This window comes from Mustela nivalis (genome assembly GCF_964662115.1).
Source record: "Mustela nivalis genome assembly, chromosome: X".
In the NCBI taxonomy this organism is placed as follows: domain Eukaryota; kingdom Metazoa; phylum Chordata; class Mammalia; order Carnivora; family Mustelidae; genus Mustela; species Mustela nivalis.
The window spans coordinates 67337529-67357779 of NC_139040.1; the positions used below are offsets into that span (position 1 = coordinate 67337529).

The following is a 20251-nucleotide window of genomic DNA, read 5'->3' on the forward strand; positions in this document are numbered from 1 at the left end:
TATGGACTCTGAAAAACAATCTGAGGGGTTTTAAGTGGTGGAGGGTGGGAGGTTGGGGGAACCAGGTGGTGGGTATTATAGAGGGCACGGATTGCATGGAGCACTGGGTGTGGTACAAAAACAATGAATACTGCTATGCTGAAAATAAATTAAAAATAAATTATATATATATATATATATATATATATATATATATATATATATATACACACACACACACACATATATTTTTATATTCTCCACTTCTTTATCCATTCATCAGTCAATGGACGTTGGGGCTCCTTCCATAATTTGGCTTTTGTTGATAATGCTGCTATAAATATTGGGGTGCAGCTGTCCCTTCGAATCACTATGTTTATATCCTTCAGTTAAATACCTGTAGTGCAATTGCTGGGTCGTTGGGGTAGCTCTATTTTCAACTTCTTGAGGGACCTCCAACCTATTTTCCACAGTGGCTATACTAGCTTCCATTCCGACCAACAGTGTTAAGAGGGTTTCCCTTTTTCCACATCCTCACCAACATATGTCATTTCCTGGCTTGTTAATTTTAGCCATTCTGAGTGGTGTGAGGTGATATCTCATTGTGGGTTTTTTTTAAGATTTTATTTATTTAAGAGAGATTTTATTTATTCACAAGGAGGGGGAGAGGGAGAAGCAGACTCCCCAGTGAGCAGGGAGCCCAACTCGGGGCTTGATCACAGGACCCTGAGATCATGACCTGACTGGAAGGCAAACGCTTAACCTACTGAGCCACCCAGGTGCCCCACTCATTGTGGTTTTGATTTGTACTTTCCCAATGCCAGGGGATGTTGATCATTTTTTCACATGTCTATTGGCCATTTGCCAATAGTATTTCTTCTGTATTTAGACATGTATTTCACATGTCTAATGGCCATTTGCCATTTCTTTTTTAGAAAAATGTCTCTTCATGTTTTATGCCCATTTCTTGGGTAGATTATTTGTTTTTTGGGAGCTGGGTGTGATAAGTTCTTTACAGATTTTGGATACTGGCGCTTTATCTGATAAGGCATTTGCAAATATGTTCTCCTATTCTGTAGATTGCCTTTAGTTTTGTTGACTGTTCCCTTTGCTGTGCAAAAGTTTTTATCTTGATGAAGTCCCAGTAGTTCATTTTTGCTTCCTTTCCTTGCCTTTGCTGCAAGGGTGGCTCAACATCTGCAAACCAATCAATGTGATACACCACATTAATAAAAGAAAGGACAAGAATTATATGATCCTCTCAATAGATCCAGAAAAAGCATTTGATAAAGTACAGCATGCCTTCTTGTTTAAAACTCTCCACGGTGTAGGAATAGAGGGAACATACCTCAATATCAGAAAAGCCATATGTGGGAAACCCACAGCAAATATCATCCTCAACAGGGAAAAATAAAGCTTTTTCTCTAAGGCCTGGGACACAACAGGGTTATCCACTCTCACCACTGCTATTCAACATAGTACTAGAAGTCCTAGACTCAGCCATCAGACAACAAAAAGAAATAAAAGGATAAAAGGCATCCAGATTGGCAAAGAAGAAGTTAAGCTTTCACTGTTCACAGATGACATGACATTCTATGTGGAAGCCCAAAAGATTACATCCCAAAATTGCTAGAACTCATACAGGAATTCAGCAAATTGGCGGGATATAATATCACTGCGCTGAAGTCAGTTGCATTTCTATACACTAACAACGTCCTAACATTTCTGATGACTAGCTGAGGAAGCCACAGACAGCCTCATGAATCTCAGTCCTTCGGCCATGAAGAACCTCCTGCATCACATTCTCAGTGGCAAGGAGTTTGGAGTGGAACGAAGTGGTAAGATTTGAGTAATGGCATTTCCATTTTAGAGTGTTAGTTTTATCCCACTGATTTTAAAATGTTTTTCTTTTATCAGAGGAACCTTTCCCCCAACTAAATAGAAACCCAATATACGAAACAGTTAAAAGCAAAGCTGTCTTCTGGAACAAGATTTGGAAACTACTGTATGTCTCTTTTTTTCTCCTTAAATGATATATCCCCTAAGTAGATTACTACCATGTTTTATTTTGAACTGTTCTATCTATTCCTTTACATTATCCTAAATGTCCACTTTAGGACAACCAGCAGCCCATATCACTTGAAACTTTCTTGTATTCCATTTGGCAATAATTCAATAGCATTTACAGTGGTGTGCCTGTGTGTATGAAGCTGTTACAGTGCATCTGATACATCCTTTCACCTTTGAATTCAGACACATCTTGGAGTCCATCACAAATTAATCCTCCACCTGCACTTGGTGGTTTGTCTGTGGAATTTGGTATCAAGCACCTAAAACAGGGCAAATGAAAAAGTTTATCTCTCATGCTCAACTTCAGGCTTAGGATAAAGAAATATACAATGTCAGGTGGATAGATACTAGACCCCAGAGTGGTAAAAAAAAAAAAAAAAAAAAAGATATAAAGCAGTGCTTCTCAAGCCTTACTGTGCATAAGAATAACCTGGGAAACTTGCTAAAATGCAAACTGCTTCAGTTTGACAACTGAACAAACTGAAGCAACCTTCTTCAGTTTGACAACAGTAGGCCTGGAGTGGGACCCAAGATTCAACTAACAAGCTCCTAGGAGATGCTGATGCTGCTGGTCCGTGGACCACACTTTGAATAGCAAGGTTATAGTTGGTTGGTTGTTTTTTATTATTATTAACATAAAAGGAGGACACATATCCAAGTCTTTTAAGCATGGTGGAGAAAATAATTTGAACCTAATTATCCTCTCTCTTTCTCTTTAACCTGTCATGCTATGTAGTTCGTCCCACTGATTCAAATGTTAGCCCTGCTATCTCTATCCATGAGATTGGTGCTGTTGGGGCAACCAAAACAGAACGAACTGGGATAATGCAGTTAAAAAGTGAGATAAAGCAGGTAAGACATCTTGATATCTCGGGAGATGAGCTAGGATATTGTCATGTTTAAGAATCTTCTTTTGGAATCAGACTTTGTTGGGATGGTGCGTTTTGTTTCATATCCTGCATTTAATCAGAGCCATTTTTTTTTCAGGTGGAATTTCGTAGACTATCTGTCTCAACTGAGAGTCAGGTGAAACAACTAGGGACCCTTTAACATAATTTAACCTGCCTTTAGGCATGTATAACATGCATGAGATCATGGCCTTTTTACAAATAAGATAATAAACCACACAGCAGCTTGTTTGATTCTCCATTGTAACATTCATTTTGCAGATCATTTTCTTCTTCTAGACCAAACTATTTTACTAATTTTAGGAGGGAGGTAATTTGTTTCTGATAACAAGAAATTGAAACCCTGAATTCTTCTTGTTTAAATTAACATATAATTTTGGAATGAATTTTCTTTATGAAACTAGTCTCCAATTCCTTACTTTTAAGAACAGGTATTAGAGAGAACACCAGATGAGGTGAGGGCCTTTAAAAAAATCTACTTTCAGACATTGTCCCCAAATTAGATTTTTATCATTGTCATGATAGAGGCATATGGAAAGTATGTGGACACATAGAGGAAAAAACATCTAAATCAGCCTGGGAGTTGGTGGGAGTCCTCGAACATCATACTGTAGCCTCTTACTCATCTTTCCCTGCATATGAGAATAGGCAGATTATTGTGCTCTAGAAAGAAATATTTAACATAAACTTCCATAGCTTCTTTCAAAACTCTGGGAAATCATGTAATTTCAGAGCCTTTGAGTTGAGAAAGTACTGAGTTGGTCTCCCCCAGTAGCGCTTTTTATGAAAATCTTAAAACTACTCCTCCTGCCTTCCAAATTGATTTATGGTAGCTTGCAGAATTAGCACATCCAGAGGAGGAGAAACAAAATGGAAATTTTATTTGTTTGGGGTTTTGTAGGAATCAGAACCATTAAGGACAAGAATGAGGCCAATGCTTGAAGTTCAATTTGAAGGAAATTATTCAGATTTATATTATGCAAGGGCAAGAACTGAATGGAATAAGAAACGGCTTTGAAATAGAAAAGTGGTCACTTCTACAGGTTTTTTGGCAGATAATTTGGATAATCTGAACATTTTTCTATCTGAAAGGTGAAAGAACTATGCTTCATACTGAAGAGTTAAACTGATGTTGTTGTCAAACAATCCTTGTTTTGGCCAAGGGTGATTGGCTAACCATTTTACAGTTGTTTATAGTCACACAGTATTACCTACAAGTTCATTATTTATTTAGAACTTGAACATGTTCCCAGCTAGATTACTATGATATTAAGAACTTGACCTATGCAGCTATATCATTTAATTCTTTTTTTACACATCCACTACCTATAGGACTTCAAGAGAGGCCAAATCATTAGGACTGTAATTTTGATGATTGAGAGTGCTAAATTTTCATTACTTTCTAATTTCTAATTATTGATTTCTGTCTTTACCTGCCTCTCTGGTATTTCGTATTGTTCTAAATCCTTTTCTCTACCACTCACCAATGCCCTTTTTTCTGATCATGGAAAAAATATTTTTAAGGGTCTGTATTTTTTTGTTTGTTTTGTTTTGCTTTTGGTTTTGGTTTTACTCTTTACCATGACTTCTAGAGTAAGGCTATTGCATCAGCGTTTTAAATAACATGCTGGCTAGTTACTTGAATTGTCTGTAATTTTATTCTACTAATAACTTTTAAAAACACAAATGTTTGCCTTGCCTCATCCCTTTAAAAATCTTATTTTGTCAATTTTTTTTTTATAGTCCAATGGTGGTCATCCCTTGGGTATAGATTTGATGTCATCGTCTTTTCTGGTAACTGCTGTTATATTATATACCAATCATATGTGCTTTGAGTGTGCTGTTATGTAAGTCATGACATATACTGACTGACTGAAAAGATAAACAAATGAATCAAGAACAAAAAAATAAGTATATAAATCAACTTCATGTGTGGGAATAAAATCTTTCTATTTGTTTTCCCAAAAGGGTAGGGAAGGAGATTCAACTCCAGCCTCTTCTATTTCAGAAAGCAAAATTCAATTTAATAAGTATTTGCTAAGTGTCTGTTTATACACTTATTCTTTCAAATACTATAATTAATCGCATGCCTACTATCTGCCAGGCACTGTGCTGGATAGTATCAGCAACCCCTAGGAACTTCTTAAAAATGTAAAATCTTGATCCCTACCCTAGGCCTACTAAATTAGAAAGGTTTGGGTGAGGCCTAGCAATCTGTGCTTTAATAAACTTTCTAGGTGATTCTGATGCACTTTTAAGTCTGAAAACCACTGGATTGGCTATTGTTCTGATTATTAATTTATTTAGTTAATATTAATTGAGTGCCAGTTTTGTGCCAGGCACTGGAAATACAATAGAGAACAAAACATATTTCGTCCTTGCACTCATAAAGGTTACATTTTATGTTTTATTTATTTGTTTATTTGACAGAGATCACAAGTAGGCCTAGAGGCAGGCAGAGAGAGAGGAAGGGAAGCAGGCTCCTCCCTGAGCAAAGAGCCCAACATGGGGCTCAATCCCAGGACCCTGGGACCAGGACCTGAGCCGAAGGCAGAGGCTTTAACCCACTGAGCCACCCAGGTGCCCCATGAAGGTTACATTTTAGGAAGACTGATCTCCGATTAAATGTCGTTGGTTTAAATCAATGATTCATAATGTAATGGACTATGATTTCAGATTTCTTAAACTGAAGATATTAAGGCAACTCTAAATTTGGTCTTTTTTTTTTTTTAAAGATTGTATTAGCTATCATGGGTCCCTTGAATTTCCATATGAATATTAGGATAAGCTCATCAATTTCTGCAAAGAACCCAGTTGGGATTATGATGATTGTGTTCAATCTGTAGATAAATTTCAAGAGTATTGCCATCTTAACAATGTTAAGTCTTCTGGGGGCACCTGGGTGGCTCAGTGGGTTAAAGCCTCTGCTTTCGGCTCGGGTCATGATCCCAGGGTCTTGGGATCAAGCCCCGAATTGGGCTCTCTGCTCGGCAGGGAGCCTGCTTCCTCCTCTCTCTCTGCCTGCCTCTCTGCCTGCTTGTGGTCTCTGTCTGTCAGATAAATAAATAAAATCTTAAAAAAAAAGATGTTAAGTCTTCTGACCTATGAACATGGGATTTCTTTCCACTCTGTAATTTCTTTCAACGTGTCTTAAAGTTTTCAGAGTATACGTTTTATCCTTCTTTCATTAAATTTATTCCTATATATTTTATTCCTTCAGATGCTATTTTAAATGAGATTGTTTTCTTAATTTCATTTTCAGATTATTGATTGCTACTATTTAGAAATATGGTTGATTTTATACTGATCTTATATTGTACAATTTTACTGAACTCATTTATTAGTTCTAATTGCTTTTTTGTGAATTCATTCTATATAAGATCATGTCACCTGCAGATATAGTTTTACTTCTTCCTTTCCATTCTGGATGATGTTTATTCCTTTTCTTGCTTAATATCACTGGCTAGAAACTCTGTTACTATGCTGATCAGAAGTAGCAAGAGTAAAAAGCATCTTTTTTTGAGAGAGAGAGAAAGAGAAAACATAGGTGGGGAGAGAGGGAGGGGCAAAGGGAAGAGGGAGAAAGAGAATCATAAGCACCTCCACTTCCAGCACAAAGACTGATGCAGCACTTGATCTCGCAACCCCGAGATCATGACCTGAGCCAAAATCAAAAGGTGGATGCTTAACCAACCAAACCACACAGGCATCCCTACTTCTTTTTTAATACAAATATTTATAACATAAATTTCTATTTAAGCACTGCTTTAGCATCCCTTAAGTTTTTCTATGCTGTGTTTTCATTGATCTCAGAGTGTTTTCTAATTTTCCTTGTGATTTTTTTCTTAAACCACCAGTTATTTAGGGGTATATTATCTGATTTCCACATATTTGTAAATTTCCTAAATTTCCTTCTGTTACTGATTTCTAATTTAATTTCACTGTAGTCAGAGGACATGCTTGGTATGATTTCAATTCTTTTAATTTGATTGAAGCTTGTGTTGAAAGCACCAGACTAAGGCATAGACCAGCTAGAAGTTTAACAGAGATAACCAAGGATAGAGACAGCTAAGAACCTCCTAGATTATCAATATTTCTATGGCTCCTTTTAAGTATCACTAGATTGCTTTCTAAAAAGATTGTATCTGTTTACATTGTTGCTAGCTACTCACAAGTCTACTGGCTTCACTGTAACTTCTTTATCTTGGAAGTTACACTTAATAAGTGGTTTCTAATTCTACAGTGTGTTTATTACTCTGTTCAGAGGAACAGAGATGACTTTTTCTTCATGTTCTTTCCTCCCCTTTTCTCCCAAGTCACCTGGAACACCTGTGGCTTCAAGTAGTGGGTCTTTTCCTAGTGCATTTGGTCAACAGACATCTAAAGATAATCGTCAAGGTCAGTGGCAACGTCGAAGAAGGCTAGATGGAGCACTGAACAGAGTGCCAGTTGGATTTTATCAAAAAGTTTGGAAAGTTTTACAGAAGGTGAGAATAACATTGTAGACATCTCTTTATTTTCCCCCTTGATATCCTCAGGCCCTTTGGTTGGGATATGACATGACTGTGACATCACCACAATTATATAAATGTCATAAGCTCTTATGGACAAAACATAGAAGACCTCATTAGCAAAGTTATTTGGGGTTTTTTTGTATTATTTATGATTCAGTCTCTTTCTATTATTGTTGTTATAGTCTTGTTTATAAATTAGATTTCAAAAATCATGGCTTCTCTGCTGTTGGCCATAGTTGAACATTGTCAGACATTGTGATACATTTGCTGCTTATCAAATTTGGCCACAAAGAGCCCACTTTCTTTGTAGCTACTGTAGAGTGGAAATGTTTTTTTGTAGCAATGTGCTGACACTATTGTGAAATGACTGTGGTATCTGAGGAGTTAGTGTAAGAATCTATTAAATTTTTTCTTGGATGAAAACTACCAAATAAATCCAAGATCCTAGTGATGCTAATGGCCCAAAGACTCTGTTGGCATGGCCAATTTTTGTTTTTCTTTAAAAGGCTTAGCTTGCCAAAGATAGTTAAGGGGACCTCACACCATTATGACTGTGACAACTTTAGAGGGCCAGGCAGTCCACTGTATTCATTCATGGGTCTCATTTATAGTTTCTTAGATGCCACTTTCTGCCTCATTACCGTTGACAAGGACCTGAAGAAAATTTCATCCAGAACTTCAAACCCTTTAGTTACATTTTTTCCCTTAGTATACTGATATTCATTCTTCTAGGGACAGAAACAGGTGATCTTTGGGAAAGGTAAAAGTTGATTCTTCAGACTACCAGCTCTGGCAATCTTCTTTTCAAAGAGTACTTAAAACTTTCTTTCCTCTCTCTAACGTCTACAGACAGGTATTTTATCTGTACAGTTATGCCTGCGCTGTGGCAATTCTATTTCACAGACATGTAGTAAGTGCTGTTCTACCCCAGATACATGGAAGGTATGTGTTTTTGTCATCAGGGAGTTTAATCCATAGTTATTTTCTTAAATAGCAGCGATAATGCAAAGCTAAGATATGTTATGATAAAGGTGCAAAACCTTAAGGCCTTGAGACTGTAAGAAAAGGAACATTTAAATGACTAGGAAGATTGACTATTTTGTGGCAGAATCAAACCCTGGACTTGGAACCCTCATGTAAGAGGAAAAACAAATGCCCTCTGCTTTGTCATTCCACTCCTTTTAGAGGATGAATGTAACATAATTACTTTGCACATATGCTTGCAGGCTGGTAATTCTCTGTACAAAGACTGTCATTTGGCATATGAAACATGGGATGGAAGTATCTGGTACTAGAGTCAGTAAACCTATGGGATTGGAATCTTTGTGGCTTACTATATACTGTTTTGACTTACGTAACATCTAAAATGGCAAGTCATTAATTCCCATTGCTTTTTAATAAATGAGTTGATGGTGAGAGAGAAGATAAAATGTCATTCATTTATGTAGTATTTCTTAAGCATCTGCTGTGCACTAGGCAGAGTCCTAGGTGTTAACAGCGAAAGAGCAAAGAACAAAATAGACAACAATCTCTGCCCTTATGGTGCTTGCATTCCCCCAGGGAGAGACAAACAATAGAGAATAAACATAATAAATAAGTAAATTATCTAGAATGTTAAAAGATGATAAGTACTATGGGAAAAGTACTGCGAGATGAGGGCATCATCAACAGTGCTGATGGGGGATGCTTCACTAGAAAATGCGGTAACTATACATGTCTGCAAGTGCAGGTTTTGAGTTTTCTTCAGCCTAAGAATCTTTCTGAAAGCCAATTAGTGATGCGTCTGGGACCTAGCATGAGACCTCTCAGATAGTCTCTGAATCTTTGGGGCTAGTCTCTCCCAGAAAGTAGACCTTCTCTGTCTTTCCCACTCCTTTAAATAGAGGGTAAACCCTGCATGTCCTATAGTCCACCCGTGCTTCTTTCCACACAGTAATTACGACCCCTTGGCAAGGACACTTGGGCTGCAGGGCCTTTCACTGGCCTGGGATTACTCAGCATCTACCCAATGGAGCATACTTAGAAATACTAAGTGTCTCCTCACAGGCCCCAGTTGTCAGTATATCCTTGGTGACAACATGTCTTTGCTGTCTTGCAGTGTCACGGACTCTCTGTGGAAGGTTTTGTGCTTCCTTCTTCAACCACTAGAGAGGTGAGATTTTGTGTCTTTCACATTTATGTGACTGACTGTATAGCTAAAGTATTTCAGGGATCATTTTTTAAAATAATTGTTCTATGACTCCAAATCAACTAAATGTGGGGTGCATTGGAAGAAAAGAGAGAATGTTTTTTGAAAACAGAATGGGACTATGAGAGAGTAATTACATATTTTATGAATTATATAAGGACAGCCTCATTTAGTGGTTGACTAAATTAGGCTGGTTTGTGTGAGTGTGGCCAGAGTCAGAGAGGACAGACAAGATGGAGATCTAAGAATGGATGACCTCTCATGTTCCCATCCTTCTCATCCCCACCTTTCTCTAGTAGGGTTCCTGTAGACTTTCAGATGATGAACTAGTGGTCCTCAGTTCAAACTGTATGCCACAGCAACCTGAGCGCCCACCTCGAATTTAGCAGATTAAAATTTCCAGGGATGGGGCCTGAGCATCAGTACTTAAAAAAAAAATCCTTAGAATGAGCCTAATATGTAACTATGGTTGGAAAACATTGCCATGAACTACACACATATGTTATCAGGTGCCTTTATATTTCCCTCTGGCCCAATCACATTGAAATGATAAAAATAGCCTTTATACAAAACCAACAAAGGAACTAGAATTAGCAAATTAGGAATAGTAAGATTGGATAGTGGAAAATTCTCAAAAACACTGGCGTTGTTGCAGATAATGGCTGGAGGGGCCAGGGGAGAAAGCTAATGCTATGCTTCAGGGTTTCCCTCTTACCTAGAGGCCTCTTCTCTAATAAAGAACACCGTGTCTTCTATTTGTTCTTTCTCTGCTTTTAAGCAAGATTGAAATATTAGTGTAATTAATAACAATACATACCTGAATGGTACCTTTACGAGTCTTCAAAGTACCTTCACATGCTCTTTTCTTTGATCTTCAACACAGGTATATGAGACAGCCCAAAGAAGGGATCGTAATTCCCAATTTATAGAAAAGGAAACAAATTAAGGGAAACAAATTGCTCAAGGTCATAAAACTAGTAACTGACAAAGACAGGACTTAAACCTTGGCCTTTAAAGCCCAAATCTCTGGGCTGCCTGGGTGGCTCAGTCATTGAGCATCTACCTTAGGCTCAGGTCATGATCTTGGGGTCCTGGGATGGAGCCCCACATCGGGCTCCCTGCTCAGCAGGAAGCCTGCTTCTCCCTCTCCCACTCCCCCTGCTTTATTCCCTCTCTCACTGTCTCTCTCTGTGTGTCAAATAAATAAATGAAATCTTTTAAAAAACAAAAATAAAGTCCAAATCTCCAGTGCCACCATATACTCAATACAGTTTTACCCAAACTTATTCCTCAATCCTGTTCACCCTAAAGTAACTTTTTTATTTCTTCCTGCCTGCCCATTTTAATCTAACAGTATATAAATGTTCTACATAATTCTAGTCATCATGTAAATACAACTTTAAGTTCCACTTAGATTTTTCTTTTATGCACAGTCGTCATATTTACTCTCTTAAATGACTCTATAAAAACTCATGAAGTTGCTGTCCCATGATGTGCCATTATTTACACAACCATTCCTGTGTTTAGATTACTTTTGGTTTTACACTTGTGACATGCTGCTGTAAACACTCTTGCACATGGGGCCATTTTTTTCCTCTCTTGAATTATTAACTTAGGATGAAGTCTCTGAAATAGGACTGTGGGTTAGAGGGCACTGACACTTTTATGACTCTTGTTATTCATTGCCATATTGCCTTCCAAAAAGATTGAACCAATTTACTCACTCAGGTACTTTGAAGGAGACTGAGCAGAGCTCTTGGCTACTCTGTTTTTACTGCCTTTCAGAGTAGGCGATTGATGCCTCCCAGATGATGGGCTCTTAGAAATTGATTCTATTTTTCTCTATCACAGATGACTCCAGGCGAGATTAAATTCTCTGTTCATGTGGAGTCGGTCTTGAATCGTGTACCTCAGCCCGAGTACCGCCAGCTTCTGGTTGAAGCCATCCTTGTCCTCACCATGATGGCAGATATTGAAATTCATAGCATAGGAAGCATCATTGCTGTGGAAAAAATAGTACATATTGCTAATGACTTGTTCCTTCAAGAACAGGTAAGCAAACGGCAACAACCCTGTTGTTTCCTCACAGGGGGAATGTCTGACACTAACCTGACTGCAGAGCGCTTCATGAAGCCAAGGTCACTCTCTTGCACTCTCTTTCTCATAGCTCTCTTCTGGGCCGCCTTTGTAGTGAGTGGCTTTGAGCTCTGAGGGCTAAAGAAGTAGGTGGTGGGAGCACCTCTGTCTTTCACCAAGTGTTTTGCTATTGTATTAGATGGTAAAGTTGCCCAGAACTCATGAGGCTTTTATGCTTTTCATCATATTTCATTCTTATCAATTGATTTTCTGTAGCAAGAAGGACTTAGTAAGAAACTGTGGAATAGCATATCCTTTTTTGGACTATTAAGGAAAAGAGGTTTGATTTTTGCCCTGGTTTTGGTTTTGTTTTTGCATTCACTACTTACCTATAGGGCAATATTAAAGTGAAACTTTTAATTCTACATTTAAAATTTTTCTCAATAGATCTTCTTTCAGGAAATTAACCCCGTTTAAGAAATGCAAACTTTTTATTGAAAGCTTTCCAAATGTTTCCTAGATGAAGAGTAGGAATACTAAGGTGAAGGCCATGCACTGTTGTCAACAGGAAGATCTCCAAAATGTGTTAATAGGTGTTTCGTTTTATTCGGCACTGTGGGGGAATGCAAAAGAAATCAAAATTATTTTTATTTTCCAGGACAGTCCTAATTTTAAAGATTCTGGATTGCTTTTAGTCCACATATCAAAAAGAAAAAATGTGATCCCTTTTAGGCATAAACTCTAGCTTGGAAAGCTTACAGTATATTTGAATTAAGTTGACTTGGAAAGAAATCAGGATCAAATGCAAGATAAAATAATATGGGTTGAAATCAGTGGTACTAGAAAGATTCAGACCAAAGTCCTTCTGGGGTGATTTGTCGTTATTAACATTTGACACTTAACAGACACAACTCATTTAATTAACTGTTATCTTTAACTTTCAAGAATTCTAAGCAATCAATACAAACAGTGCTATAGGACTGGAGACCTAGTGAAAACTGCATGTACAGAAATTCATATTTAACATATTGTGCCAAACTCTGATCCCTTCCCACCTAAACAGCCTAAGACCCAACTAGTTGGCAATGGGGAGGAGGCTCTGAGTTATCCTAATCAGGACTTTAATCAGTAGGATTAGTAATCTTGCCTTTCCCCTGTGTTCTCCCACCCTTAAAAACCAAACAGAAAACCCTCGGTGCCGATGACACCATGTTGGCCAAGGATCCTGCGTCTGGCATCTGTACTCTTCTGTATGACAGTGCACCCAGTGGCAGGTTTGGCACCATGACCTACCTCTCCAAGGCAGCTGCCACCTACGTACAGGAGTTCCTGCCCCACAGCATCTGCGCCATGCAGTGAGGCCTTTGGGCCCTTGCTGCTGGGAGCCTTTTGACAGCTGGTTCCTGCCTCCATTGATCGTGCATGAGACTGAAGCATGTCGGCCTGATCACTCCTCCCCTGCCCTTTTCCATTCCACCCCACCCAAGAAGAGCAGAAAGTTCTGATAAACTAATTGCTTTAGAAGTGAACCATGGCCTGGGGGGATACGCTGCCCCCCGGCTCTCCGTCCTAGGCCTTAATTCTTTCACAGTTCCTGAGAGTTTGCATGTGTTTTTATTCTCTAGATCTGTTACAAACGTAGTTTTCTAACTACTGTTTGGAGAGCAGGTATCAATAATAATTTACTGCTGAAGTTTGGTTTTTCTCATGTGTAGTTTTATTGTGTGAATGAGTGGGGGCTGCTTTGGGACATTCTTCCAAGTGGGTAAACCCTGAATTGTTGGATTTTTATACTGCCGTAACTTGGAAATACCTATTCTAAGTGCCTTTTCTGGGGAAAAGAGAGTACCAGATCGTTGTTTCCTTCTTTACTCACATTTTGCCTCCCACAGAGTGGTGAACTCCTTTCTGTGTAGAATTATCCTCCCTGTTTTTGTCTTCTCTGTATCTGCATACATAATTGCTACTCTCCCTTTGGGGAAATATCAAAAAATGCAAGTGCAGCATCTATATTTAAGAATTTCTGTATTAATTATAGAAATTGATGAAGAATTGTGAAGATAACTGGTACTCAGAGATGTATTTGTAGCAGAAAATATAGAATAACCTGGGAGCCAGGAGCCCAGTTCCCAAAAGGAAAGGAAAAGAGAAGATGCCTGTGTGGCATCTTACACCAGGGGAGTAGAGAAGGAATCAGAAGTTGGTTATTGCCCTGAAGAGAGCCTTGTGCTCCAACCTTTGTCTATGAAGAGTGGGCCGACACACAGCACGCATGGCAATTGAAGTCTCTGTCTTTGGCACACTGGAACCCGGCAGTCCAGTCTACAGCTGCCTTACCAAGCAGTCCTTCCTTGGTGGTCCTTACTTGTGTCTCTGTCTCACTCGCCTACTCACTTTCTCCAGCATCCAGCCCTAGACCTGCCAGCAACTCCCTGCCTTCCTATCTGTTCTGAAATTCCTCACTTGCATTTTCACTCACTGATTCTAGTTAGTGTTCGTAGCTATGCATATTTTGGTGTCTGTGGGCTTCTCTCTGTTTCTTGTAAATGCCTATATTTGGGTACATGTCTAAGCATACATGGCAATTTTTCTAAATATAAGTAGTTTCGATGTGTCTGTATATCTCTCTGTATCTACACTGGGCAGACTATGTAAATACGTGTTTGTTACATGGATGGGGGGTGACCGTGGCCTCCAGACTGACGTACCCAGGGTAATGGAGGGCTCCTTAAGTCATTTTCCCTAGTCCCATGTTAAAGTAGCCTTGTTTGAAGAATGCTTCTCCTAACTTTCCACCTTAGTTCAGGCTGCTGTAATAAAAGACAGTAGACTGGGTAGCTTAGACCACAACCACTCATTTTCCAAGTCTCTGGAGGCTGAGGGGTCCAAGGTGGAGGCACCAGCAGATCCAACACCTGCTGAGGACCATCTTCCTGGATTGCAAGGGCCACCTTCCTGCAGTCTTCACATGGCAGAGAAAGGGATGGGCAGGGCAGGTACTCTCATCTCTTCTGCTTCTCAATAAGGGCACTAATTTTGTCATGGGATGAAATTACTTCATCTAATCCTGATTACCTTCGAAAAGCTCCCACCTCTAAGTACCATCACACTGGGGATAAGACTTCAAGGTATGAATATCAGAGGAAGATACATATTCAGTCCATAGCCCTCTCCTTCCCCTTATTTATGTGTAAAAACTCTACTTAAATTCCCTGTTTGCACTCAAGTAACTGCCTACACAATCCTTTCCTTTCTCTCAGAGTTTTCATATTTTTCTCCAAGAATGGGGATGGGGACACGGAGCACTTTAAACAATTCTCACTGAACCAGTGACAATCTTTTGAATACATGAATAAGTGAGCATAGGAAATAGGGTGAGAGAAAACAGATAGTGGAAATGGGAGAGGATGGCTGACCTCTTTAGTAGGTCTCTTAGAGCAAATGGAAATACACAGTACGTAGCTCTCGGATCACGTGATTTTCTGATCGCTGATAAAGAGAATTTACAACCTGTTCTGAAACTGTTGGTCTTTTCACTGGCTGCGAGCATGCACAAACCACAGAAAGTACGTCTGGAGTGGCACCAGGTGAAAACCACCACTCTCTCCCCTGCTAAGCTAAGTTGCCTGAACTAACCCATCACTATGCTCTCCATACAGTGCTACTTCACACTGAAAGCAACTTTTTGGAAAACTCTATTTGTGTTTTCTTCATTTTAAGCATGTGGTACTAAAAGACACCTTGGACCTTTTTTTTAAAAGCTCTTATGTTTTGAAAATAGAATTAAAAATTGGAATGTCCAATTAAATCACATCTGATGCCAGTGTGCCAAATTTTATGTGGTTTTTTGTGATTGGAGTTTCTTTGGTGGCTCTCTTTTACATACTCTGTTTAACTGTACAGTACAGCCAAAGCTCACTAATTGGGTCAAAGTGGAATAATATTAACACAGAAATCCTATATTATATGTTATAGAACATGTTAGATAATATATGTAAAGAAATGCACTTTTATCTTTCAAACACATACCCACTCAAAACTAGGTTCACTAAATTAAAATGGGCTTAGTGATATCTTTAAGGGACCTGTTCTTTTTTTTTTCCCCAAGTTTTTAATTAAATTAGTTACCTTACAGTGCTGTATTGGTTTCAGGAGTAGATTCTAGTGATTCATCACTACATATAACACCCAGAGCTCATCATAATGATAGGGGACCTGTTCTGATGAATGAATAAGACTGATTTTTACTCAGAATTACAAGTGTGTGCAAATGGTGCTTCTGTACCACTGGAGGGTACTTAAAGATAATTTGGTCTCCTAAGTATTATAAATACTTGGCAGAATCTTCTTTATACTACCTATTAACCTTTGTGTAACAAGTGAAGGTTTATTCAGTAAGGATGAACCAGTCTCCAGTCCCATCCTGGTTAATTAGGTTTTACTACACTGTGGTAATTTTATGCAACTGGTGGGGAAAAAGTTGTTGTTCTTAGCCACAGCTCACAAAAACCTCTACTATCCCCCATTGCACTTCCCAGTTAGTGTAGGTACCTAGTACCTACAATAATGCAGTGGAGATAAATACAGTGTTGTCCACATTTAGTCTTCATTTCCTATTAAACCTGAGTGACCTTAGGGCTTGGTTTGCCCAGGACAGTCTCCATTTATGCCTGTTGTCCTGGCATAATTATTAATAGCACTCTTTGTCACTCTCAAAAGTGTCCCCAGTTTGGATGATACGGTTGCCCTATATTTAGCAGAAGTCTGATTTCTTTTAAGGCTAGGCCTCAAAACCAAGGACCTATTCTCAAACCACAAGCAATACTCTTGCAGTAGTAGTGTGGGGTAAGGAAACAGTGCGGGTAGACTTTCCTCCAAATTAGGGAATACTTGGCATAATATCTCTTGGATGATAACCAATATTTGAGTGCTTACCAAATGCCAGACATTGTTATAAGGCAGCAGGTATGAACCACTTTATTCTATCTTCACAATTACCGTGTGAGATGACAATGGCATTGTCATTCCCATGTTACAGAGGAGGGAACTGAGGTGCTGAGAACTTAAGCAAACTGTTCAAGATCAAACAGCTCGTGAGTGGTACAGCTGGGATTTGAGCCCAAGCAGTCTGACTCTAGAGTTCACCTTCTCAACAATGAAATTCTCCAAGGAAAAGACATTAAAACAAGGGTCAGTCTGTTAAGTACAGTTGAGGCATCGGTGGGCAGATTGTATGGACAGAAATGAACAAAGAAGGTAGCCAGAGGAGTAGTGCCTTTTTAACGTGTTTGCTTCCCCTTCTGCCTGTTTCTGCTAGCAAGTGAAAACAGGAGAGATAACTAAAAGAAGTGGCACAGCCCAACCTGACCTTGCTGGTTCAAAAACTAGCTTTAACAATAATGGTTGAAGAGAGTGAGTCAAGGAATTTGCCCAGGGTCACCACAGCAGTAAACTTTGGAGCCAAAATTCAACCTCCTTCCTTGAACTTAAAGTCTTCCAATTACAAATCCAGTGCTTTGAGAAGGGTTTTCTTCCCAATTTAAGGACCATCTGGGGCTTAAGCATGTGGCAAATTGAGATTAGGGACCTGTGGCATGGATTGTCTTCCATCTTAATCATAAACAAGGGTCCAGCCACCCTGCCACCCTGCGAGATTTGCTGCAAGAATATGCTGCCAATTTCAGAGCCCCGTTGCAACAATTTATCTTTCTCTGTACTTGAATCATCTTGCCACATTGTATGCCAAATGAGGATACTGTTTCCAGTTTAGAAGTGTGTTGAAGTGTTCAGCTACCTGCTGCTGGATCTGAAAGAATACATAGAACAATCCATTTTCATGTCATCTTTTTCTGGTCTAGATTTTTAGGGTGTCAGTTGGCCATCCTGTATCCTGCCCTCTTCCTCTCACTGCCTATCCATGAAGACCCAGGGCAAATCTCATTTCTTGTTTATATTGCCAACCTGTCATGATCTCACCTTTCAGTGAACTCTTACAGCCCCACAGACTCCTTCCCCTCTGTCTGTAAACATATGCATTTCTCTTGTCCTAAAAACAATCATTCATGAGTTCTACATCCCCTGATATACTAACTCCTTCCTTCCACAATTAAGTTTCTTCAAAGAGGAAGCTACACTTGACACTAATCCTTAATCCCTTGCAGTCTGGCTTCCTCCCCTGCCTTGTGGTGTTCCGTAGTTTTTTGGTTTGGTTTCGTGGGTTTTTTTGGTTTGGTTTGCCTTTTTGGATTTTTTGGTGTTTTGTTTTATTTTGTTTTGTTTGGAGAACATCAGTGAGCTCCTAATGGCAATGACGTTTTTACTACCTCTCCCTTCTTATAACCCTTCTTATAACATCATCCCTCGATTTCTGTGAAACTGTACTACACTTGTTCTCAACCAACTATTTCTTTTTTGTCTCCTTTCTGGCATCTTTTTCTCCTCCTAACTTCCACAAACAGACACTCCCAAAAGTTACATTCTTCTTCCTGGCTCAAAAGATTGTCATCATGAGGTAGGGTAGGCTTTAAAAAGTGACAAGATCTGATTTACTTTTTTCCCCCCAAGTTCATTCTGGTGGCTGCAAAAAGACTGGATTGTAGTTCTGCAAGAGTACAAGTAGAAACCTGTTAGATACTGCAGAAAGTCCGTGTGATAGATGACAATCCAGGATGGGGGCAAGGGGAAGCGGGTAGTGGCTTCTCTGTTCCTGTGGCCCATACCCTAGTTTGAACCATCCATTACTTTTTATGTGGACCACTGGAACACTCTGACTGCCTCTAGTCTTTCAATAACTAATCTTTCCTACCTGCCACTGCTGTGGATATCTTTTTTTTTTTTTTAAGGTTTCTGTTTAAATGTCTCCTCATTTTCCACAGAATAAAGTCTATTCTCTTTAGTCTGGCATTCAAAACACTTCATGGGGGGAAAAAAAAAACCACTTCATGATCCAGTCCCTTTACTCGACTAGAAATGGTCTCCTTATTGTTTTTGCTTATGCATGTGTGGTTTCTAGTCAGTGTGTCCTCCCCTGGCTCTCATCCCCACCAAGTAAAATCCTATCCACGCACTAAGACCATCTCAAATGCCACTGAACAGGAATCCTAGTTGCCATTTATTAAATACTCAATGTTTATTTATTAAATAATGTAAGCATCCTATATTCATTATCTGACTCTGCTGCATTGCATACAGTTTCTTGTGTATTTCTCTCATCTCTACAAGAATGCATATTCTCTGAGAGCAGAGATCAGATTGTAATTCATCTTGAGAACTGAATCCTTAGCTGTAGTGTACATTTAGCTGACATCAGATAAATGTTTGATGAATGACTGAATGATCACAGAACTTTGAACTAGTTGCTATGGGAATATATAAAAGAAGCATAAGTTAAAGAACACATCACAGGGGGAAGAATATTTCCAGAATGCTAAGTATTCAGGGAATACTAAATAGAGGGTTGAGCAAAGTTAAATTTAACACAGAGTCATCCTGGAAGAATGTAGTTTATTTACATAGTAAAGGGAATGTTCAAAGGCTTCGGTGTCCGGCAGACCTGGTTTTGAATTCCTGCTTTTCTGCTTAGTGTGTGATGTTGAACAATTATTTTTTCTCTCTAAACTGCCTCTGTAAAATGGGCATATTACAACATCCTTCATAGGATTTCATCTTTTGCAAAATGAAATGAGATAAAATATCCAAGTGCATATCACAATGCTTTATAAGGGTTTAAAGAGTCAAAAAAGCAAGTTAGATTTTAAAGGAGGTAAGGATATTGGATTGTCTGAGGGGTGTTCCTAGGTCACTTCAGGTTAATGTGAGAGGTGGAGGCTTGAGCATTAGCCAGCTTGCATCATATCATAGGGGCTGCCAGGAATGCAGAAATACTGATGATAATTCTAGAACTGCTTCAGGATATTGTTAATGTAGACCCTCACACTAAACCTAAAATATATAAGTAACCCTTGTATAGTTACAGAAGCAAAAGCAGGGAGCGAAGGGGAGCTGCAGTTCCCAAACGTCACTGAAAGTATCTGCTTACCCCCTTACTCCACATAAATTTTCAAAGAGTAATTTGACATCATTACTTGATTGAAATCTACAAAGCAATTTCCAGAGTACCGTCCATCCTCTTAGGAAAGTGCTCTGGGCTTTGCCAGAGTAGATTATTGATATTGTTAACTCCTACATGGACATGGATTAATGATGAAAAGGAATAAACTAAAGTTGTGGTACAGAATTTACTATGCAAACTTTTCCAACCCTTTGTACCACTAATTAGTCCTACACCCCCACACCTCCCCCTCCCCCCCGCCACCGCCACCACACTCACCCAAAAGCCTGTCTAATGTAGCTCGGTGGTATTGGGCTCCTGAAGATCAAACTGTGTCGTTTTTAAATATTTATATGGCTGTATTTGCAGATTGAAACGATGCGTAAAGAGTTGAGCCTGCTTTTTTCTTTTCGTTTCTTTTTTTAAGCGCTAACACACATTCGCGGCTATTTTAGTAATTAGCCCG

At 39.0% G+C, this 20251-nt stretch overlaps 1 protein-coding gene and 1 long non-coding RNA gene across 7 annotated transcripts in view; one reads left to right on the plus strand and one right to left on the minus strand.

Annotated features, from left to right (window-relative positions):
* Positions 1–15568, plus strand: part of PHKA1 (phosphorylase kinase regulatory subunit alpha 1) — a 147365-nt gene extending 131797 nt beyond the window's left edge. For 2 of the 6 annotated variants that reach the window (XM_082716133.1, XM_082716130.1), the window contains 8 exons: positions 1716–1817; positions 2786–2901; positions 3037–3075; positions 4701–4751; positions 7274–7444; positions 9570–9623; positions 11511–11711; positions 12921–15568. In XM_082716133.1, coding sequence (XP_082572259.1) covers positions 1716–1817; positions 2786–2901; positions 3037–3075; positions 4701–4751; positions 7274–7444; positions 9570–9623; positions 11511–11711; positions 12921–13094 — 908 coding nt within the window. In that variant the 3' untranslated portion in view covers positions 13095–15568. The remainder of the gene's footprint in view (positions 1–1715; positions 1818–2785; positions 2902–3036; positions 3076–4700; positions 4752–7273; positions 7445–9569; positions 9624–11510; positions 11712–12920) is intronic. The other 4 variants (XM_082716131.1, XM_082716134.1, XM_082716132.1 and 1 more) reach the window with 2 other exon arrangements.
* On the minus strand, positions 618–20250 carry LOC309855660. The gene is made up of 4 exons (XR_014306927.1): positions 20065–20250; positions 11384–11661; positions 10477–10531; positions 618–1176 (listed from the first exon to the last, which is right to left on the minus strand). It is a non-coding gene; the product is annotated as an uncharacterized lncRNA (long non-coding RNA).
* Position 20251: the final 1 nt, after the last annotated feature.